Source organism: Crinia signifera, chromosome 6, assembly GCF_055691185.1.
Source record: "Crinia signifera chromosome 6, ASM5569118v1, whole genome shotgun sequence".
In the NCBI taxonomy this organism is placed as follows: domain Eukaryota; kingdom Metazoa; phylum Chordata; class Amphibia; order Anura; family Myobatrachidae; genus Crinia; species Crinia signifera.
In genome coordinates, this window is record NC_139222.1 from 2,637,565 (window position 1) to 2,662,205 (window position 24,641).

At 49.3% G+C, this 24,641-nt stretch overlaps 3 protein-coding genes across 3 annotated transcripts in view; all 3 read right to left on the reverse strand.

The window, feature by feature from the left end:
- Positions 1-24,641, reverse strand: part of LOC146009797 (uncharacterized) — a 928,908-nt gene that overhangs the window by 837,475 nt on the left and 66,792 nt on the right. The gene's annotated exons all lie outside the window — the stretch shown is intronic.
- LOC146009796 (uncharacterized) overlaps positions 1-24,641 on the reverse strand; it is a 562,226-nt gene that overhangs the window by 264,216 nt on the left and 273,369 nt on the right. The gene's annotated exons all lie outside the window — the stretch shown is intronic.
- Positions 12,365-24,641, reverse strand: part of LOC146009817 (uncharacterized) — a 35,354-nt gene continuing 23,077 nt past the window's right edge. Inside the window, exons 5-9 of the mRNA XM_083150320.1 lie at positions 21,135-21,394; positions 19,066-19,426; positions 18,635-18,994; positions 17,922-18,552; positions 12,365-12,501 (exon numbers count right to left, since the gene is read on the reverse strand). Of these exons, the coding sequence (XP_083006446.1) occupies positions 17,927-18,552; positions 18,635-18,994; positions 19,066-19,426; positions 21,135-21,394 (1,607 nt within the window). The 3' untranslated portion in view covers positions 12,365-12,501; positions 17,922-17,926. The remainder of the gene's footprint in view (positions 12,502-17,921; positions 18,553-18,634; positions 18,995-19,065; positions 19,427-21,134; positions 21,395-24,641) is intronic.

The following is a 24,641-nucleotide window of genomic DNA, read 5'->3' on the forward strand; positions in this document are numbered from 1 at the left end:
GCAGCATGCGGAAGCCTCCGAGAGAGGCTCCCGTGACGGAAGTCCCCAGCCCAGTCGCCAGCGCTGCCGTCGCCACCGCCGAGTGATGGAGCTGCGCTGCCGGTGATTCACTAAAAGAGCACCCGCCGCAGCAGCTCTAACCCATGGCTGTTCTAACAGCCGCGATAATGGTGCTGCTCTCTCCTTGGCACCAAAGAAAAAACTGGTGACCCAGGGTCAGGGGGCGGGTTATGAGGGAGAAGGGAGGCAGGGAGCATGCTGGGTACATTTTTGTAACCCTTTGGTGCACGCTCTGCTACCTCACCTCTCATACCCAGCGTGAACTCCTGTGCCCCCTAGTGGACGAAAAAGAAAGACATTTTGCTACTAAAAAAACAAAAACCCGTGGATGAGAAAGCTCCCTCCCCCCCCCCCCCCCCCGTCATATCAGACTGTCATGATTACAATGTTTTACAGGATCTAGAAAATATTAGCTCAACTCCACCCAAAAAGAAGCTTCACCTTGATTTTTCCAATGTTCATCAAAGGAAACAGTATTAAAAGTCTCTGTTTCCTCCTATAAGCATATTACCGTCGCCTATTAATTAAAACAAAAAACTTTGGAAGACTTCAAAAAGGGTTTGTACAGGAAAGTCAAAGCCAATTCTCATTTATCCGGGTGGGATCAGGTTGTTCTTGAAAGTCTTGGAACCTTCTACATGTAGCAGCCAAAGGTGGTGGGTGGTTGTGTTGGATAAATATTACTAAATACAAGAAGCACAGAGACCATTATTAGTTATATCTTTGTGTTCCAAACTTTACAAGGATTCTACAGAAAGTTGCTTAAAAACATTATTACATTATATATTATATTATATGTTATTATTATTGTATGTTGATTGAGTCCTCACTACTTATAGTTAATCTGTAATGTGTATTGAACTGTGGCGCTCTTTATTTGTAGTGTATTTTTGTTATTTATTCAATGTAATACTGTTTTGTCTCCCTATATTGTTCCTTTGTACGGCGCTGCGAAACACTTGTGGTGCCTTATAAATAAAATTATAATAATAATAATGAATTTTATATTTTATTTAGATCCTCTCCTGTAACATCCATTTTTTTTGTATCACATTCCTATAATTCATAAAAAAAACTTTAGTTGCACCAATTGAGAGACTTATCATATCAGGCACTGGGTCCTTCACATGTAACAGTTTTTAGATTTATTTTAGCAGAACTAAAGATCACACACTCAAAGATATTCAGTGGAATACTAATTGTGGCTTACTTACTCTGCATATACAAGCCTTATACTGTATACATAATATAACTCATAAGCTCTGGAAGTTGCACCGGTTTCTGTCTGGTGATGAGATGTCTGGGATCTCGAAGCGTTTATTTGACATTTTATGAATTCTCTTTTAAAGCACAATAATTTCACTTTGATAGTGATTTTTGTTTTTATCAGTGATGGGTACAGCCATGGGCACGAGATTTGCTCCAAGTTAAGCCAATCTATTTTTGGGCATATTTAAGTCCCAATATATTTGGGGGCCCATTTAGAGAGAATCTGGGGAACTATGGCCATTATATAGATGACTTATTTAATATTTTGGAAGGTGAGGAGCTTTCAGCGATGGAATCTGTTACTCTTCATAGCACAATTTCAACGTGATACTTGATGATGTTTTTTTTAATTGGTTTTTAGATATCACATTGTTGATTTTGTGGATCTTACTTTCCCTTTTGAGGGCAGTTTTATTGTTAGCAACAACTATTGAAAAAAAAAGGTGTTACTTTTTTATATTATAATAGTGTCCATTATAGACCTTGGCTAAAGAACATCCCTCAAAGTGAATTTAATAGACTCATAGGTAATTTTCAAGTAGGATCCTTCGAAGAACAAGGAAACGCTATATTTGAAAGCTTGAAACAAAGGTGGACATTTTTGAAAGTCCCCTTTGTAGTGGTCTGATTTCCAAATGTAAATCAGAATATACAGCATGAATCCATATGAATCTCCAAATATATCAAATCCCAATCAATAAGAAAATTATGCAGAGAAAATGTAAATACTAAAGGAAGATGCATTCTGGATTCAGCTGTAAGAACTGCACCTAGGATTATGAAAAAAATATACCAATCTGAGCTTCCGGTTCTGGTTCAGATGGCGTGAGCGGATCCGTCTCTGAGCTCTGCCACATTACCTGGACAAACGCCATTACAAGGATTTATAGCCTCACAACCAGGGCTACTTACCTCTCCACATTCCCTCTCCATTTCTATGGACAAGGTTATGTCCTCGCCACCACCCAGAAAACCGTTCACGCAATGCCAGAAGAGGACAGGTGGCAGCAGATGCCAAGAATGGATTGGCGCACTCTGCTTCCAGAAAAGTAGCACAGAGCAAGAGAATGTCCACTTACAGCAGGTTGCCGGAGATGCAACACGTCTGCAAAGTCATAGGCCGGGCAATTATCCATAGATTTTACATGCGTACGGCTCATAGTGACCATGCACGAGGTAGTCCTGTGATAAAGCCTGCTAATTTTTTAATCACTAGCCAATCGCAAGAGGATTGCCAGGAAGCCGGCATTTGGGGGTGTTAACTGTCCGTTTTCCGGGAGTGTCAGGGAAACCGCAAGCATGCCCAGGTATCTGAGGTGAAGTCATGTGACTTCTACTTCACCATCCAGACAGAGTATTCCATGGCTAAATCATCGTCATAAGGTTGTGTTCTGGCTTCACGGCGAACCTCATCTGTCACGTGGGAGGGTGAATATTTGTAAAGACTACTATGGAATTGTCTCAAACAAGAAAAGTCTTCTCACCCATCTGTACACAGTGGATTTAGTACGAATGCAAATTCTCCCTAATATACGATGCTTTGTCTATTTGAAGGCGCATCACACAAAGATGTTACAAATGCTTCCGATGCTGCAGCTGATATCCGGATCAAAACTGCTTTGGGAAGATCGTCAACCCCTGATATTTTAGAACTCAAGTGACTCGCCTCACAGCGTTGTGCTTGTTTGTATCGATATGGCTGACATCAGTAAGATCAGTAGCGAGCGTACCAAGTTTATATTATTAGATTACTACAGGTAGGTCGTCAACATTATCATCCATATGAAACATAGAATGTGCCGGCAGATAAGAACCACTTGGCCCATCTCGTCTGCCCCTCTATTAAACATGTTACCTCAAACCATATTTGATCCTTATTGCTTTGTAAGGATATCAATGTGCATATCCCAAGCATGTTCACATTTCCCCTCCTCAGTAGTTTCCATTATAGTGCCATTGGTACTTGTTTCCTAGCACGGCCACAATCGCGGGCATCGTGTGTCATTTTTAGTGGTATACGACGCGACCGACGCGATGCCCCCGATTTTCCCATTGAAATGTATTGAAAATAGTCAAAATCGCGTCGGACGCGTCGTATGCGGCTAAAAAAGCCTTAAATGGTCCAGACGCGATGCCCACGATTTCCCCATAGGAAACAATGTTAAATGGCTCAATGTACCCGCGATGCCCCCGATTTCTCATAGGGAACAATGTTAAATACCTCAATTTCACCAAATCATCATAGGGAACAATGGTAAATGGGCCAGAAAGCCCCAAAAACACCCCAGAACAGTGAAATGTCCCCCCAAAAGTACTTTACGCCACCCCACGATCAACGCGAACCCGAAGCGTGGCGAGCGCAGCGAGCCCGCGAGGGGCGGCGGTACGCGTCCTCCGACCTTTTCATACCCCCACTATCCACGACGGCGTGGAGTTGAGAATAGAATAGTGTGGCGAGCGTAGCGAGCCACCGAGCCTGAAGCGTGGCGAGCGCAGCGGATACCTTCACAGGTATCCGCGTCCGCTCGCCACGCTTCGGGCTCATTTAACATTGTTCCCTATGATGATTTGGGTAAATTGACCCATTTAACATTGTTTCCTATGGGAAATCGGGGGCATCGCGGCTAAATTGAGGCATTTAACATTGTTCCCTATGGGGAAATCGCGGGCATCGCGTCGCGACCATCGCACCCGATTTTTTACTGCTTGCGATGGCCGCGATGCCCCCGATCATGATCGTTGTGGCCGTGCTAGGAAACAAGTACCGTGCCATTTATACTTTATTTAGTGTTTGGGTTGTTGAGACCCAAGTGCATGATTCTGCATCTTTTGGCATTAAACTGTAGTTGCCATTAGTGATGGCCATGGAGAAATGTCCCATTGATGGTTGTCAGTGATGGCTTTTGAAGCAGGAACCATCGATGGCTATATTCTATCATCGGCCATTGATGGTTCCTGCCATCGCTTAGCCGTGGGACGCTACAGGGAGGAGACGGACACGTCTTCTGCCGTTATCGCTGATACCGGCAAGCGGCAGAGGCGCTGGAGACACTCCACCCTGCTAGCATGATCCCCCCATCTGACCCGATGCATGATACGGTGACATACTAATGTTTTATAGAGAAAAAAGATTATGCACAACTTACTTCTGGGTCACATGATCGGAACACCGGTACGTGACACACAAATTAGTGTTTTAAAATCATGAGATTTACTAATATTATAATTGCTTGTTTATGGATTGCCTCCTGTCGTTATAAAGTTTATTGAATTGTTAAAATACACACGGTTCTCCTACTATTTGTGCTTATTAGTTTTATCATCTCACATGTGAATCAGTGAATCAATTAGCAATGCAGGTATATATACCCAGGACAAACTGTCCCACAATCACACTTGCTCCTGGGGAAGCTGGAGGTTCCGGGGAAACGCATTGAGCATTCAAACAACTGCTGACTGCATCCACTACAAAGGAGTGACTTGGACGTTCAATTTTATGGGTTACAGCATCATCCCTAATTATCCAAGGAAAGGAGGACGGTTCATCTGGGACCCTTGAGCCTTTTCAAATATAAGGCAAACAGAACTTCTGGCTACCAAACGACCAGAGACATTGGATGGTAATATATTTGTCAGCCACACCACACCCTCCCCAATACGGGACTGTTGACACATGTACCTCAAAGCGAGAGATATAGTCTAATTGATTCACACAATACGAGATCATTTTTATATTTTTTTCTTTATTTATTTTTCATATATGTGTAATTGTATGTATTTTTTATATATTTTATATTAAAAAAATCGATTAAGAGAACCGTGTAATGAATTATTGAGACAGCAAGCGCTGGCACACAACCATTTCTTGCTTAGCCATGCATGCACGCAGAGGTACGGGGTGGCCCGCCGGGAGGTGCATGCACGCAGAGGAACGGGGTGGCCCTCCGGGAGGTGCATGCACCCAGAGGAACGGGGTGGCCCGCCGGGAGATGCATGCACGCAGAGGAACGGGGTGGCCCGCCGGGAGGTGCATGCACACAGAGGAACGGGGTGGCCAGTCGGGAGGTGCATGCACGCAGAGGAACGGGGTGGCCCGCCGGGAGATGCATGCACGCAGAGGAACGGGGTGGCCAGTCGGGAGGTGCATGCACGCAGAGGAACGGGGTGGCCCGCCGGGAGATGCATGCACGCAGAGGAACCGGGTGGCCCGCCGGGAGGTGCATGCACGCAGAGGAACCGGGTGGCCCGCCGGGAGGTGCATGCACGCAGAGGAACCGGGTGGCCCTCCGGGAGGTGCATGCACCCAGAGGAACGGGGTGGCCCGCCGGGAGGTGCATGCACGCAGAGGAACGGGGTGGCCCGCCGGGAGGTGCATGCACGCAGAGGAACGGGGTGGCCCGCCGGGAGGTGCATGCACGCAGAGGAACCGGGTGGCCCTCCGGGAGGTCCATGCACGCAGAGGAACCGGGTGGCCCGCCAGGAGGTGCATGCACGCAGAGGAACCGGGTGGCCCGCCGGGAGGTGCATGCACGCAGAGGAACCGGGTGGCCCTCCGGGAGGTGCATGCACCCAGAGGAACGGGGTGGCCCGCCGGGAGGTGCATGCACGCAGAGGAACGGGGTGGCCCGCCGGGAGGTGCATGCACGCAGAGGAACCGGGTGGCCCGCCGGGAGGTGCATGCACGCAGAGGAACCGGGTGGCCCGCCAGGAGGTGCATGCACGCAGAGGAACCGGGTGGCCCTCCGGGAGGTGCATGCACCCAGAGGAACGGGGTGGCCCGCCGGGAGGTGCATGCACGCAGAGGAACGGGGTGGCCCGCCGGGAGATGCATGCACGCAGAGGAACGGGGTGGCCCGCCGGAAGATGCATGCACGCAGAGGAACGGGGTGGCCCGCCGGGAGGTGCATGCACGCAGAGGAACGGGGTGGCCCGCCGGGAGGTGCATGCACGCAGAGGAACCGGGTGGCCCGCCGGGAGGTGCATGCACGCAGAGGAACCGGGTGGCCCGCCGGGAGGTGCATGCACGCAGAGGAACCGGGTGGCCCTCCGGGAGGTGCATGCACGCAGAGGAACCGGGTGGCCCTCCGGGAGGTGCATGCACCCAGAGGAACGGGGTGGCCCGCCGGGAGGTGCATGCACGCAGAGGAACGGGGTGGCCCGCCGGGAGGTGCATGCACGCAGAGGAACGGGGTGGCCCGCCGGGAGGTGCATGCACGCAGAGGAACCGGGTGGCCCTCCGGGAGGTGCATGCACCCAGAGGAACGGGGTGGCCCGCCGGGAGGTGCATGCACGCAGAGGAACGGGGTGGCCCGCCGGGAGGTGCATGCACGCAGAGGAACGGGGTGGCCCGCCGGGAGGTGCATGCACGCAGAGGAACCGGGTGGCCCGCCGGGAGGTGCATGCACGCAGAGGAACCGGGTGGCCCTCCGGGAGGTGCATGCACGCAGAGGAACGGGGTGGCCCGCCGGGAGGTGCATGCACGCAGAGGAAGGTGGTGGCCCGCCGGGAGGTGCATGCACGCAGAGGAACGGGGTGGCCCGCCGGGAGGTGCATGCACGCAGAGGAAGGTGGTGGCCCGCCGGGAGGTGCATGCACGCAGAGGAAGGTGGTGGCCCGCCGGGAGGTGCATGCACGCAGAGGAACGGGGTGGCCCGCCGGTAGGTGCACGCACAACTACAAACAACTGTATTATGATATCAATCTAGATAAAAAAAATTCTGCGCATGCACACCTCCCAGCCTCGGCACCAGGCGGACCGTAGTCTGTTCCTCAGTAGTCATGGTCGCATACAGTAGTTACTAGTACTGTCAGTGTCTAGCCCAGGCAGGATCATCATTAGCCATCCTCAGCGGCCGCCGCGGAGTGTAGTGGGAGCTTCCCAGCCAGTAACAGTTGTGTGTGATACATTCCTGTGATCCAGAGCAATCAATGTGTATGTAAACAGCAGCTATGGGAAGGAAGTGCTTCCGTCCTTATACCTCACAGGCAAATCATAAAGGAGTGGCAGTGGGATGTGACTGATGGACAGAGAGGGGCAGAGTCCACGCACCGTCCTGGGAGTGTAGTTTAATGAATATTCTACAGCCGAGCTGCAGCCAGTGACGCAGGCGGCCACCCAACCGGCCAGCATTACCAACCGCGCTGCCCACCTAGTGCCGCATGGCTGGGCGAAGAAGCCGCAAACTGCAGAGAGATGAGTGGTAGGGCAGGAGTCGGACTGAGGGACTTAGAGAAAATAGTAGTGGATAACTAAGTTGCGCACACACGTGCAGCCAACTAGATACCGTGAAAAGGGAAGATCACCCTAAATCTTCTAAAACACCTCTATTACACAAATATATCACTGTTACCAACTGGCGCTCGCAACATAAAGTTCACTAATCTTAAGGATTCTTCTAGAATCTGCTCTCTCTCCCTTTCCTCCGTATAGGGTTCAGCAGTTCATGAAGGAAAGGAAAAAAAAGGAATACAACAGTATAGTATGAACTGATAGGGAAAATAACTTCTCTGATAGATTCCTTTTATGTAGTATGGCGTAGCATACTCACAACGAGTTGGAGTCAAGCGTACTTTATGGGACTTTACATGGTCAGGAGACCCAAAAAGAAACTGCTACAGGATTGGTGCGGTCCATGGAACTGTAAGTTGGGTACGCCTACCCGTTTATCGTCCCTGAATAGAATTAGATTGTTGTGATTTGGAAAATAAAGAAACCTTTATGAGAGGATACCACCATTTAGCTGTGTGAGTACGGTATGCATCTGAAGTGATATGAAACCGTTGACCTACACCTAAAGATACCTATACATATATATATATAAGACCGAAAAACCCAACCGCGCCTCACAAAGAGAAGGCAGCACCTCTGAGGGGTCCCCTGTTAGGCAGGACCCAAAGGTTTAGAGATAGAGAAAATGGGGTATCAGAGTGCGCCAATTCAATGCCCCTGATGAAGTCAAGCTGTTGACGAAACACGTTGGGCCTGTATCATCTCTTGGAAGATTCCTGATTAAAAAAATTTGTTTTTATAATTCCGATTACTATACTGTTTGTTCAACAATACTGTTGTATATGCAAATGAATTGGCGCACTCTGATACCCCATTTTCTCTCTCTCTCTCTCTCTCTCTCTCTATATATATAATTTGAATTCGAAACTATCAGAGAGAAGTTATTTTCCCTATCGAATTATACTATACTATTGTTTTCCTTTTTTTCTCCTTTCCTTTATGAACTGCTGAACATTACACGGAGGAAAAGGAGAGAGAGCAGATTCCGAGAAAGTCGGCTTCTGATTGGCCGCTAGGCGGCCAATAGAATCATTCTGAGGATAGGCGCAGAAGATGAAGGATCTCTGCGTCTCTCCAGTGTCCGAGTGGGTACCAGCCGGGAGAAGCTGACTTGAAGAGAAGATGACGGGATCGTTGCCAGAGGACCAGGTGAGTAGGATTTCCTTCCACAGGTACCCCTTTGGATTACTACGGATCCTGGACCCCGGACACTTCAGCCCTGGAGCTCCGGATCCAGGGACCTACCTACGGGCTCAAGATAGGTAAGTATCAGTGTGTTTGTGTAATGTATGTTTTAAACTTTTATTTTTCTGGCTTGTCAGTGTGTTTATTTGGTACTTGTGTACAATCACGGCTCCCATCGCATGCCATATGTACTGGCATGCGATGGCATGCGATTTTACCGTGTTTTTATGCATTTTTGTTAAAAATCGCATGCGATCTGATGCGATGCGATGTCATTTTTCACTGAAATTATGGACATGAGTTGAAATCATGTAAAATGCACCCCAAATGTCATTTTTCACACTGTACCACCCCCACTATCAACGCCAACCCAAAGCTTGGCGAGCGGCGGCGGTACACGTCCTACGACCTGTTCATACCCCCACTATCCACGTCGGCGTGGAGTTGAGAATATAAAGTGTGGCGAGGGGACGCGGATACCTTCACAGGTATCCGTGTCCCCTCGCGGGCTTCACAGGTATCCGCGTGCGCTCGCCACGCTTCGGGCTCGGTGGCTCGCCACACTTTATATTCTCAACTCCACGCCGATGTGGATAGTGGGGGGTATGAAAAGGTCATAGGACGCGTACCGCTGCGCTCGCCACGCTTCGGGTTGCCGTTGATAGTGGGGGTGGTACAGTGTGAAAAATGACATTTGGGGTGCATTTTACATGATTTCAACTCATGTCCATAATTTCAGTGAAAAATGACATTGCATCGCATCAGATCGCATGCGATGCGATTTTTCCGTATACGATGCCCATCGTGGGAGCCGTGATTCTACACAAGTACCGTTTATTTTACTATTTCTTGTACTGTGGAACTACAAGTGCCAGCGGGCCCTTTAATGCCCCGCATGCTGGGACTTGTGGTTCTCCAAGTCCCAGCATGCGGGGGAGGCTTGCTGGGACTCATAGTTCCACGGTATAAGACAATAGTTTAATCTTTTTTTTACACCACGATCAGCTCGATGCCCACCGCCCAGGGGCATCGAGGACAGCACCAGGCTTCAGCCTGGTCAGGTAAGTCCTGGAGGGGGGGGGGACCCCTTTATTGGGGGGAGGTCCCCACTTCCTCAGGACCTGTGGCCAGGCTGACTGGTCAGAGGGTTAATGCTTTGGCCGCGGGACCTTATATAATAAGTGTCCCCCGGCTGTGGCATTACCCTGCTGGCTGGTTGTGCCTGGGGCTGGTTCTTAAAATACGGTGGGACCCCTACTCATTTTGTCCCCCGTATTTTGGGAACCGGCCCATGAGCCTGGGGCTGGTTTTGAAAAAAATCAGCGAAGCCCTATTTGTCGGGTTTCCTGATTTTTTAATACCAGCCCCGGCTCTTTCAGCCTGGTGCTGGTTACGGCAGTGGGGGGGACCCCACGGCGATTTTTTTTTTTTTTACTAAATACCGTTTCAGAGCCATTCCCACTGTCTAAAAAACGGCTCTGAAACGTGTAGGACTCTGCTTTTTAAACGTGTTGAAATACCGGTTAACTTTAACCGGTAAATCAACTCTGGCACTTTCCCACTGCAGCCTTAAACGTTTAGAAAGGGGGGAAAAACACGGCAATATACCGTTTAAGACCTGCAGTGGGAAAGGGGCATTATTGTAGATTAGCAACTCCAACAGTCAGTAGTTCCAAAGGAGCCTGATCAGTAAAGACCATAGAATTTCAGAACAATTTCAAACATAGTACATAAACTGGTGCGATCTCCATTTCCAAATTCCCCTTCCCCCCATCTATACGTGTCTACCCTGTTGCATACCTTTGTGTCATCTGCAAAAAGGCACATTTTACCCTCAATTCCATTTGCAATAAAGATATTAAAAAGCACCGGTCCAAGTACAGATCCCTGGGGTACTCCACTTGTAACCTTTCCCTCCTTTGACTGTACTCCGTTTACTACAACTCTCTGTTTTCTGTCCTGCAACCACGCTCTTATCCATTCAACTATCTTAGAATCCAATCCCAAGCTTTCAAGTTTATTTAACAGTCTGCGATGTGGGACAGTGTCAAAAGCCTTACTAAAGTCTAGATAAGCTACATCTACAGCCCCACCTTGATCTATTACTTTAGTCACCCAGTCAAAAAAGTCAATAAGATTTGTTTGACATGATCTTCCCCCAGTAAACCCATGCTGTTTAGGATCCTGTAAATTGCTGGTTTCAGATATTCTACTTTTTGGTTTAAGAGTGTTTCCATCAATGTCCCCACAACTTGGCTCACTGGTCGATAGTTGCTTACCTCTTCCTTGCTTCCACTTTTGTGCAGTGGGACAACATTCGCTATTTTCCAGTCCTCTGGGATTACTTCAGTAGCTAGTGACTGATTGAATAATATGCATAGTAGACCACCTTAGTCTGGTGATTCTGTATTAAATGGTACTTCGGATTATTGTTAATGACTTATCCTGTATATAAGATGTAAGGCAGAGACCTCGCTTTGCGTTCCCCCTTTAAAACGTTGCTTCATATACCTATATTGGGTGTGTTTATATACAATAACATACTGCTTATTACCATGAATGGATTTATATCCTTGATATTATCATAACGACAGTGGCAATCCAGCATGCGGACCGAGGATTGCTGATCCTTAAATGTTGCCCATTGGTCAGGAAGATTCCCTGCAGATAACAGGATGACCAGGAATGAATTACTCCCATGGTTCCAATCCTCGGTACCCTCACACCGGCCATTAGGGAATCTGGTCCCAAAGGTTGCTAGGCAACTGGGACCTTGGGCAGCTGCTGTGAATCTCGGACCCAGTTGTTGCCTAGCAGCCAGGACACCTGTTGCACGTGCAGCGTTACATCAATTTGCTGAACTAAAACTCCTCCATCTTCTCTGTCACCAACATTTATACTTTTTTGAAAAGTCGCCACTTTGCCTCCTGCAAGGCTTGTCCTCTACATGTAAATTACTTCTACATTACACCCTTACAGCAGTAGGGGGCAGCATTGCCTTAATTATTACTAAGCAATGTACGTTTCCCAGATGAACAAGTGAATCATTATTCATGGTCCTCGGATATATGCACTCATTAGGCCGGACAGATGTTCAAGATGCTCATCTTAGTTGGAGGAAGAATACAACACATTAATCAATATAAATAGTAAAACATTGGTCAAGTGAACCCAGATGTGTTGGGTGTAACGGTCTATTAATTGAAACTCAAACACGGATATATTAAATAAAAAAAAATAGGTTTTAATTATACTTCACTTAAATTGTATAACAATCGTTCGGTCTCTGAAATCGCAAAACTGAGAGCAGGTGACCATCTGGTATTTCGTACATGGAAAACCAAAACAACAGAATACATAGAAAACAAGCTATGAACAATAACACTTTTGGATCATACAACAGAGGCCGATGATTACCCCAGGTCAGGAGAAACAAGTTTTTACTTTAGAAATAGCGTCCAATTGTAAAACATTTCTCCAGTGGAACTAAAGAATAGTTGGATGAGATTTACTTTCTGACACTTCCAACAGTCAGAATATGATCACTAATCTTCGTGACTGTTCTAATGTGCAGCAATAAGTGATTTATCTGTAAAACATTTCCCACACTCAGGACATGGAAAAGGTTTCTTGCCTGCCTGTAATGGGATGATCACCCGGACAATCTTGTTTGCTGTCATGATCTTCTCTCTCACAATCTGGAGATACAATGAGATATTGTTGCCGTTACATCCGTCTGCCGGGAATAACACAAGTACATGAATGATGCCGCATACATTTCATGTTACAATAAGGACTGTTGTCACGGGTGATTATATTATTATCAGATGCTATAATGTACTCATCACCTGACATTATACACTGTATTATGTATAGAGCAGGATTTACAGCTTTATTATAATCATTTGTGCTGGACAGGCCGCCATCAAAGGGAGGTCAGCTGGGACATCTGTCTGAGGCCCGGACACAGGGAGGGGCCCAGGTGGCAGCAGCATGGATCGGCCAGCTGCACACTGACAGGAAATCCCAGAAGCACAGAGATGCGGTGGTATTATATAGTGCTGACCAGGAGCTACTGATTAGCTACTGGTCTGCAAGTTCCGAATAGGGGCTGATGGCGGCTGATGTATGAGATACATCAGAGAGTGCCGGGAGGAGACTGGTCAGATCTCTGTGCTGGTAACACACAGTGACATGATGTGAGGGGAGAGCAGGAGTATAATAGGGGCTGATGGCTCCTGATGTATGAGATACACCAGAGAGTGCGGGGAGGAGACTGGTCAGATCTCTAGGCTGGTAACACACAGTGACATGATGTGAGGGGGAGAGCAGGAGTATAATAGGGGCTGATGGCTCCTGATGTATGAGATACACCAGAGAGTGCGGGGAGGAGACTGGTCAGATCTCTGGGCTGGTAACACACAGTGACATGATGTGAGGGGGAGAGCAGGAGTATTATAGGGGCTGATGGTTCCTGATGTATGAGATACACCAGAGAGTGCGGGGAGGAGACTGGTCAGATCTCTGGGCTGGTTACACACAGTGACATGATGTGAGGGGGAGAGCAGGAGTATAATAGGGGCTGATGGCTGCTGATGTATGAGATACACCAGAGAGTCTGGTGAGGAGACTGGTCAGATCTCCTGGCTGGTGACACACAGTGACATGATGTGAGGGGGAGAGCAGGAGTATAATAGGGGCTGATGGCTCCTGATGTATGAGATACACCAGAGAGTGCGGGGAGGAGACTGGTCAGATCTCTGGGCTGGTAACACACAGTGACATGATGTGAGGGAGAGAGCAGGAGTATAATAGGAGCTGATGGCTCCTGATGTATGAGATACACCAGAGAGTGCGGGGAGGAGACTGGTCAGATCTCTGGGCTGGTAACACACAGAGACATGATGTGAAGGGAAGAGCAGGAGTATAATAGGAGCTGATGGCTCCTGATGTATGAGATACACCAGAGAGTGCGGGGAGGAGACTGGTCAGATCTCTGGGCTGGTAACACACAGTGACATGATGTGAGGGGGAGAGCAGGAGTATAATGGGGCTGATGGCTCCTGATGTATGAGATACACCAGAGAGTGCGGGGAGCAGACTGGTCAGATCTCAGGGCTGGTAACACACAGTGACATGATGTGAGGGGGAGAGCAGGAGTATAATAGGGGCTGATGGCTCCTGATGTATGAGATACACCAGAGAGCGCGGGGAGGAGACTGGTCAGATCTCTGGGCTGGTAACACACAGTGACATGATGTGAGGGGGAGAGCAGGAGTATAATAGGGGCTGATGGCTCCTGATGTATGAGATACACCAGAGAGTGCGGGGAGCAGACTGGTCAGATCTCAGGGCTGGTAACACACAGTGACATGATGTGAGGGGGAGAGCAGGAGTATAATAGGGGCTGATGGCTCCTGATGTATGAGATACACCAGAGAGTGCAGGGAGGAGACTGGTCAGATCTCTGGGCTGGTAACACACAGTGACATGATGTGAGGGGGAGAGCAGGAGTATAATAGGGGCTGATGGCTCCTGATGTATGAGATACACCAGAGAGCGCGGGGAGGAGACTGGTCAGATCCCTGGGCTGGTAACACACAGTGACATGATGTGAGGGGGAGAGCAGGAGTATAATAGGGGCTGATGGCTGCTGATGTATGAGATACACCAGAGAGTGCGGGGAGGAGACTGGTCAGATCTCTGGGCTGGTAACACACAGTGACATGATGTGAGGGGGAGAGAAGGAGTATAATAGGGGCTGATGGCTCCTGATGTATGAGATACACCAGAGAGTGCGGTGAGGAGACTGGTCAGATCTCTGGGCTGGAAACACACAGTGACATGATGTGAGGGGGAGAGCAGGAGTGTAATAGGGGCTGATGGCTCCTGATGTATGAGATACACCAGAGAGTGCGGGGAGGAGACTGGTCAGATCTCAGGGCTGGTAACACACAGTGACATGATGTGAGGGGCAGAGCAGGAGTATAATAGGGGCTGATGGCTCCTGATGTATGAGATACACCAGAGAGTGCAGGGAGGAGACTGGTCAGATCTCTGGGCTGGTAACACACAGTGACATGATGTGAGGGGGAGAGCAGGAGTATAATAGGGGCTGATGGCTCCTGATGTATGAGATACACCAGAGAGTGCGGGGAGGAGACTGGTCAGATATCTGGGCTGGTAACACAGTGACATGATGTGAGGGGGAGAGCAAGAGTATAATAGGGGCTGATGGCTCCTGATGTATGAGATACACCAGAGAGTGCGGTGAGGAGACTGGTCAGATCTCTGGGCTGGTAACACACAGTGACATGATGTGAGGGGGAGAGCAGGAGTATAATAGGGGCTGGTGGCTCCTGATATATGAGATACACCAGAGAGTGCGGGGAGGAGACTGGTCAGATCTCTGGGCTGGTAACACACAGTGACATGATGTGAGGGGAGAGCAGGAGTATAATAGGGGCTGATGGCTCCTGGTGTATGATATACACCAGAGAGTGCGGTGAGGAGACTGGTCAGATCTCTGGGCTGGTAACACACAGTGACATGATGTGAGGGGGAGAGCAGGAGTATAATAGGGGGCTGATGGCTCCTGATGTATGAGATACACCAGAGAGTGCAGGGAGGAGACTGGTCAGATCTCTGGGCTGGTAACACACAGTGACATGATGTGAGGGGGTGAGCAGGAGTATAATAGGGGCTGATGGCTCCTGATGTATGAGATACACCATTGAGTGCAGGGAGGAAACTAGTCAGATCTCTGGGCTGGTAACACACAGTGACATGATGTGAGGGGAGAGCAGGAGTATAATAGGGGCTGATGGCTCCTGATGTATGAGGTACACCAGAGAGTGCGGGGAGGAGACTGGTCAGATATCTGGGCTGGTAACACAGTGACATGATGTGAGGGGGAGAGCAAGAGTATAATAGGGGCTGATGGCTCCTGATGTATGAGATACACCAGAGAGTGCGGTGAGGAGACTGGTCAGATCTCTGGGCTGGTAACACACAGTGACATGATGTGAGGGGGAGAGCAGGAGTATAATAGGGGCTGGTGGCTCCTGATATATGAGATACACCAGAGAGTGCGGGGAGGAGACTGGTCAGATCTCTGGGCTGGTAACACACAGTGACATGATGTGAGGGGAGAGCAGGAGTATAATAGGGGCTGATGGCTCCTGGTGTATGATATACACCAGAGAGTGCGGTGAGGAGACTGGTCAGATCTCTGGGCTGGTAACACACAGTGACATGATGTGAGGGGGAGAGCAGGAGTATAATAGGGGGCTGATGGCTCCTGATGTATGAGATACACCAGAGAGTGCAGGGAGGAGACTGGTCAGATCTCTGGGCTGGTAACACACAGTGACATGATGTGAGGGGGAGAGCAGGAGTATAATAGGGGCTGATGGCTCCTGATGTATGAGATACACCAGAGAGTGCGGGGAGGAGACTGGTCAGATATCTGGGCTGGTAACACAGTGACATGATGTGAGGGGGAGAGCAAGAGTATAATAGGGGCTGATGGCTCCTGATGTATGAGATACACCAGAGAGTGCGGTGAGGAGACTGGTCAGATCTCTGGGCTGGTAACACACAGTGACATGATGTGAGGGGGAGAGCAGGAGTATAATAGGGGCTGGTGGCTCCTGATATATGAGATACACCAGAGAGTGCGGGGAGGAGACTGGTCAGATCTCTGGGCTGGTAACACACAGTGACATGATGTGAGGGGAGAGCAGGAGTATAATAGGGGCTGATGGCTCCTGGTGTATGATATACACCAGAGAGTGCGGTGAGGAGACTGGTCAGATCTCTGGGCTGGTAACACACAGTGACATGATGTGAGGGGGAGAGCAGGAGTATAATAGGGGGCTGATGGCTCCTGATGTATGAGATACACCAGAGAGTGCAGGGAGGAGACTGGTCAGATCTCTGGGCTGGTAACACACAGTGACATGATGTGAGGGGGTGAGCAGGAGTATAATAGGGGCTGATGGCTCCTGATGTATGAGATACACCATTGAGTGCAGGGAGGAAACTAGTCAGATCTCTGGGCTGGTAACACACAGTGACATGATGTGAGGGGAGAGCAGGAGTATAATAGGGGCTGATGGCTCCTGATGTATGAGGTACACCAGAGAGTGCGGGGAGGAGACTGGTCAGATATCTGGGCTGGTAACACAGTGACATGATGTGAGGGGGAGAGCAAGAGTATAATAGGGGCTGATGGCTCCTGATGTATGAGATACACCAGAGAGTGCGGTGAGGAGACTGGTCAGATCTCTGGGCTGGTAACACACAGTGACATGATGTGAGGGGGAGAGCAGGAGTATAATAGGGGCTGGTGGCTCCTGATATATGAGATACACCAGAGAGTGCGGGGAGGAGACTGGTCAGATCTCTGGGCTGGTAACACACAGTGACATGATGTGAGGGGAGAGCAGGAGTATAATAGGGGCTGATGGCTCCTGGTGTATGATATACACCAGAGAGTGCGGTGAGGAGACTGGTCAGATCTCTGGGCTGGTAACACACAGTGACATGATGTGAGGGGGAGAGCAGGAGTATAATAGGGGGCTGATGGCTCCTGATGTATGAGATACACCAGAGAGTGCAGGGAGGAGACTGGTCAGATCTCTGGGCTGGTAACACACAGTGACATGATGTGAGGGGGTGAGCAGGAGTATAATAGGGGCTGATGGCTCCTGATGTATGAGATACACCATTGAGTGCAGGGAGGAAACTAGTCAGATCTCTGGGCTGGTAACACACAGTGACATGATGTGAGGGGAGAGCAGGAGTATAATAGGGGCTGATGGCACCAGATGAATGAGATGCACCAGAGAGTGTCTGCAGCCACCAATTTTTTTTTATCATTCAGCTATTAGGCTTGGACCGACCACATGCTTGCCGTTATCTTGGTTTATTTTTCTTTTTTGATTGTATACACCATCGAACAACTGACATCGAATTAACACAATGGTGTACTTTTATTTTGATGAATTATTGTACAAAATGTATACTGCACTACCTACATGACTTATTTGTTTTGAAATATTTTCTAATGCTTCAATGAAAGAAAATTTGTAAAAATGTAAATAAAAAATACAACCTTGATTACTGTGTGGGGTCCTCCTCCTCCGGCACTTGGGTAGATGGGGTCACTGGTGGAGCTGGATGTGTTTGTGTTCTTGATGGCCTTTGGGTTGCTGAGGTGGATGATGCTGGAGGTGGTTGAGGGTGCATTTCTGTTGATCGTTGGTATGTTTGCGATGATCCTTGACAGGGTCTTGGGTGAACAGTGGGAACCGGTGAATATGGAGGTGAAGGGAGAAAATGTGGGCTGATGCTGAGGAATTCGCTGATGTTCTGAAGGCTAGTCGCGATCAGGATGGAGCTTGCTGCTATCTGTGCATTGCTGTTTGATATGGTCCTCATGATTTCCTGATGACACGTACTGTTCTCCGCCAGCTTGCCCATTGCTGTTTCCAGCACTTGCAGTATCTCCTGGTTTGACTTCTGGTCTTCTGGTCGTCTCCTTGGCAGTTCTGCATCACCGTTCACCATTTTTTCCATAGTGTTGCCAATCCTTTCAAGTTGCTTCTCTATCGCTTCCATTCTCTTGTCCAACATGTCCCGGAACTGGTTCTGGCGGGTCTCCATCTCCAATGCCAAGGTCCTGACTCGCTGCACTCTTGTAGGCGACTGCCCACTTTGGATGTCCTGCACCAATTGAAATCCGTCTGTAAAAAAATAAAATATAAAAATTTGTATTAATGTCCAGAAATAAATGTTATGTAAAACAAATGTACCAAGATAACTTACCGACTGGAGCGGTGGTAATGTTTGGAGCCACCTTCTCTTCATCTGTGTCTTCTTCTACATCAAAATTTGGCCTGTAGTAAGGGGAGATCCCAAATGCCGCTCCTCTGCTGGTAGTTGGCCCCTGCTGTTGCCTCCTGGGTTTCTCCTGTTCTTTGAGACCTGATGGTTCTTCACCAGCTGGTTGTCTGGTTTGGGAACGCCTGGCCTCAAATCCCTCGAAGGTTGCTTTGGTCACTGAAGACTCGATCTGGCTGACTGGGTACAAGTCCAGGGTGAAGCTCTCTTCTTGGTCCTGTGCTGTTTCTTCTTCCTGGGTGCCAATTTGCTGTGCTGCTTTTGGGGCGATCTCCTCAAGAACATCTTAGGCAAAGAAAAAGACAATTAATAAAATGAATATATTTTTAATACCCATCATTTGATTGATTTCTTACCAGAACGTGGTCTTGGAGTGGATGAAGTTCCTGTGGTGATCCCTGTTGAAGGTGCTGCTGTTCTCCTCTTCTTTGGTGGATTCGTACTGCTTGATTCTAACTGGAGTTCCTGTTCTTTAGCCTCCCAGGTTGCTGCTGTGCTGTCCACTATTCCAGGGACTCCTCCAACTACGATGGGGTTCATGTGGTTCCTGAGGACTTCTTCCCAGGGTTGCCAGTTGATGTTGACCTGTGGTCCTCCACTGGTTGCCAAGGTATACTGTCTCTGCGCTTCCATCTTCTTCCTCGTCTGCCTTCGACAGTCGTTGTACCGCTTGTGGCATCTTCGTCCATCCTTCAGGTTTCCGGCTACCGCAGTGACCTATGATAAGTTTTTTTATGTGACGTTATTAGTTTATTTATTTCCTATTTCTGCACCCCCCCCCCTTCCCCCTTATATTTTCAAAGTTATGCTGATAGTTTGGCTGCTGGTATAAATACCGGTAAATCATTTTCTCGGAGTCCAAAAGGGATACTGGGGATTTACATAGTACTATGGGGTCCAAAAGGAGCCTGTGCACGTAAAACTTAACAGGGTGTGCTGGCTCCTCCCCTCTATGCCCCCTCTCGCCACTCAGATTAGATTAAACTGTGCCCATAAAGGAAGACATACAGGACAGAAAGAAACTTAAGATACAAATAGTGAGAAACGAACCAACACACCATTCATAACGGAAAACAACAAAGTGTTGTAATAACTTGCAGAATGGCGAACCACTGAGGAGCGCGCCCAGTATGCCGTATGGACTCGGAGAAACGGATTTACCAGTAGTTATATACAATTCTATTTTCTTTATCATCCATAAGGGATACTGGGGATTAACGTAGTACTAGGGGGATGTCCCAAAGCTTCCAGTACGGGTGCGAACGTGGCAAGACGGTTGCAGCACCACCTGCCCAAACTGGGTATCCTCTCTGGCCAGGGGATCCAACCTGTAGAACTTAACAAGCGTGTTCTTCCCAGACCAAGTAGTAGCTCGGGAAGGTTGAATGGCCGCTGCGCCTCAGATGGGATATGTAAAACATTTTTGATGGCCACAATAAGAGGTTCGAGGCCCTGAGCTGGATCTTCCAAAACAGACTCCACCTCCTCGCCTTCCTCCTGCTCCTCCTCTTCGGACTCCGAGCCAACCTGTAAAAGCCTGCGCTCTTGTGGTGCATTAAAATACCTGAGGAAGAAGCCACCAGTCTGTCAGGTTCCTGTCAGATTCCTGCAGACCCTCCACGGACACCTGTAACTGCTGAGCCTGGTGCTGTGTGGCAGCGATTTGCTGAGACCTCTGCTGTATCATAGCCGTCACTGCGCTCAGCCACTGTAGTTCAGCAAGTCCCCCCCCTAGTGCCACATACAGTGCACTGTGTCCCCTCACGCTTACTTTTATGCCCCCTGTGTTCTCACTGTGTACGAATCTGCCCCAGTCATGTAAGGGACCCAGAGGGCAGGAAACCAGCACACCCGCCAAACAGACCCAGTGGGAATGTAACGGCGCTGTCACTGGAAGTGACACTGATATACCAGGGACACAAGCCATTACAGGAGCTGGTGTCAGAGACTCTCCCCTCAGATGAACACAGAGTACCAGTGACTGGATGGACTGGAGTGCCTGGGAGGAGCCAGAACAAGCTGCGCGCTGTCACTGTTGGTCCCGCTCTGAGGTAAAACCATGCCCGAAAGTCATTGCGCAGGGGGGTTATGGGATCCCCCAGAGAGGGTCCGTATGCCTCCCTGCGCATGTGCCGCGCAAATTAACCGGGATCTGCGCCCCCCTAAACTCCCGTGTCGCAGGCATGCTGCATGTCCAAATAAATTAAATAATGAATAACATTCTCTGGAGCTCCAGAATTCTAACCTGAGCTGTGGGAGGGGCATAGAGGGGAGGAGCCAGAACACCCCGGTTGACGTCTTATGTGCGCAGGATCCTTTGGACACTGTCTATGCCCCATAGTACTAAGCGAATCCCCAGTATCCCTTATGGATGATAGAGAAAAGAATCACTTGATTTCCAACAATTATTTAATGAATGTTTCACCTTTGCTGCAATTGAAGCCCAAATCTTGTTCTTCTCTTTCATGTTTGTTGCCCTCTTCCATTGTCCAAAAAGAGCATCATAGTATTGGTGAACGGAATCCACCAACACGCTGTTCTCCGCCGTTGTAAAAGGGAGGGTTTCCTCATTATCCTCACATGAAGTCTCTTCACGTCTTGGTGCCTTCTTTTTTTGACCATGTTTGCTCCTGGAAGTGGTCGACTGTGGTTCCACAAATCCTCCAGGCTGCTCAGATCTGTTGGCTGGTAACACACAGTGACATGATGTGAGGGGGAGAGAAGGATTATAATAGGGGCTGATGGCTCCTGATGTATGAGATACACCAGAGAGTGCGGGGAGGAGACTGGTCAGATCTCTGGGCTGGTAACACACAGTGACATGATGTGAGGGGAGAGCAGGAGTATAATAGGGGCTGATGGCTGCTGATGTATGAGATACACCAGAGAGTGCGGGGAGGAGACTGGTCAGATCTCTGGGCTGGTAACACACAGTGACATGATGTGAGGGGAGAGCAGGAGTATAATAGGGGCTGATGGCTCCTGATGTATGAGATACACCAGAGAGTGCAGGGAGGAGACTGGTCAGATCTCTGGGCTGGTAACACACAGTGACATGATGTGAGGGGAGAGCAGGAGTATAATAGGGGCTGATGGCTCCTGATGTATGAGATACACCAGAGAGTGCAGGGAGGAGACTGGTCAGATCTCTGGGCTGGTAACACACAGTGACATGATGTGAGGGGGAGACCAGGAGTATAATAGGGGCTGATGGCTCCTGATGTATGAGATACACCAGAGAGTGCAGGGAGGAGACTGGTCAGATCTCTAGGCTGGTAACACACAGTGACATGATGTGAGGGGGAGAGCAGGAGTATAATAGGGGCTGATGGCTCCTGATGTATGAGATACACCAGAGAGTGCGGGGAGGAGACTGGTCAGATCTCTGGGCTGGTAACACAGTGACATGATGTGAGGGGGAGAGCAGGAGTATAATAGGGGCTGATGGCTCCTGATATATGAGATACACCAGAGAGTGCGGGGAGGAGACTGGTCAGATCTCTGGGCTGGTAACACAGTGACATGATGTGAGGGGGAGAGCAGGAGTATAATAGGGGCTGATGGCTCCTGATGTATGAGATACACCAGAGAGTGCGGGGAGGAGACTGGTCAGATCTCTGGGCTGGTAACACACAGTGACATGATGTGAGGGGGAGAGCAGGTGTATAATAGGGGCTGATGGCTCCTGATGTATGAGATACACCAGAGAGTGCAGGGAGGAGACTGGTCAGATCTCTGGGCTGGTAACACACAGTGACATGATGTGAGGGGGAGACCAGGAGTATAATAGGGGCTGATGGCTCCTGATGTATGAGATACACCAGAGAGTGCAGGGAGGAGACTGGTCAGATCTCTGGGCTGGTAACACACAGTGACATGATGTGAGGGGGAGACCAGGAGTATAATAGGGGCTGATGGCTCCTGATGTATGAGATACACCAGAGAGTGCAGGGAGGAGACTGGTCAGATCTCTAGGCTGGTAACACACAGTGACATGATGTGAGGGGGAGAGCAGGAGTATAATAGGGGCTGATGGCTCCTGATGTATGAGATACACCAGAGAGTGCAGGGAGGAGACTGGTCAGATCTCTGGGCTGGTAACACACAGTGACATGATGTGAGGGGGAGAGCAGGAGTATATTAGGGGCTGATGGCTCCTGATGTATGAGATACACCAGAGAGTGCGGGGAGGAGACTGGTCAGATCTCTGGGCTGGTAACACAGTGACATGATGTGAGGGGGAGAGCAGGAGTATAATAGGGGCTGATGGCTCCTGATATATGAGATACACCAGAGAGTGCGGGGAGGAGACTGGTCAGATCTCTGGGCTGGTAACACACAGTGACATGATGTGAGGGGGAGAGCAGGAGTATAATAGGGGCTGATGGCTCCTGATGTATGAGATACACCAGAGAGTGCAGGGAGGAGACTGGTCAGATCTCTGGGCTGGTAACACACAGTGACATGATGTGAGGGGGAGAGCAGGAGTATATTAGGGGCTGATGTCTGCTGATGTATGAGATACACCAGAGAGTGCGGGGAGGAGACTGGTCAGCTCTCTGGGCTGGTAACACACAGTGACATGATGTGAGGGGGAGAGCAGGAGTATAATAGGGGCTGATGGCACCTGATGTATGAGATACACCAGAGAGTGCGGGGAGGAGACTGGTCAGATCTCTGGGCTGGTAACACAGTGACATGATGTGAGGGGGAGAGCAGGAGTATAATAGGGGCTGATGGCACCTGATGTATGAGATACACCAGAGAGTGCGGGGAGGAGACTGGTCAGATCTCTGGGCTGGTAACACACAGTGACATGATGTGAGGGGGAGAGCAGGAGTATAATAGGGGCTGATGGCTCCTGATGTATGAGATACACCAGAGAGTGCGGGGAGGAGACTGGTCAGATCTCTGGGCTGGTAACACACAGTGACATGATGTGAGGGGAGAGCAGGAGTATAATAGGGGCTGATAGCTCCTGATGTATGAGATACACCAGAGAGTGCAGGGAGGAGACTGGTCAGATCTCTGGGCTGGTAACACACAGTGACATGATGTGAGGGGGAGAGCAGGAGTATAATAGGGGCTGATGGTTCCTGATGTATGAGATACACCAGAGAGTGCAGTGAGGAGACTGGTCAGATCTCTGGGCTGGTAACAGTGACATGATGTGAGGGGGAGAGCAGGAGTATAATAGGGGCTGATGGCTCCTGATGTATGAGATACACCAGAGAGTGCGGGGAGGAGACTGGTCAGATCTCTGGGCTGGTAACACACAGTGACATGATGTGAGGGGGAGAGCAGGAGTATAATAGGGGCTGATGGCTCCTGATGTATGAGATACACCAGAGAGTGCGGGGAGGAGACTGGTCAGATCTCTGGGCTGGTAACACAGTGACATGATGTGAGGGGGAGAGCAGGAGTATAATAGGGGCTGATGACACCTGATGTATGAGATACACCAGAGAGTGCGGGGAGGAGACTGGTCAGATCTCTGGGCTGGTAACACAGTGACATGATGTGAGGGGGAGAGCAGGAGTATAATAGGGGCTGATGACACCTGATGTATGAGATACACCAGAGAGTGCGGGGAGGAGACTGGTCAGATCTCTGGGCTGGTGACACACAGTGACATGATGTGAGGGGGAGAGCAGGAGTATAATAGGGGCTGATGGCTCCTGATGTATGAGATACACCAGAGAGTGCGGGGAGGAGACTGGTCAGATCTCTGGTAACACACAGTGACATGATGTGAGGGGGAGAGCAGGAGTATAATAGGGGCTGATGGCTCCTGATGTATGAGATACACCAGAGAGTGTGGTGAGGAGACTGGTCAGATCTCTGGGCTGGTAACACACAGTGACATGATGTGAGGGGGAGAGCAGGAGTATAATAGGGGCTGATGGCTGCTGATGTATGAGATACACCAGAG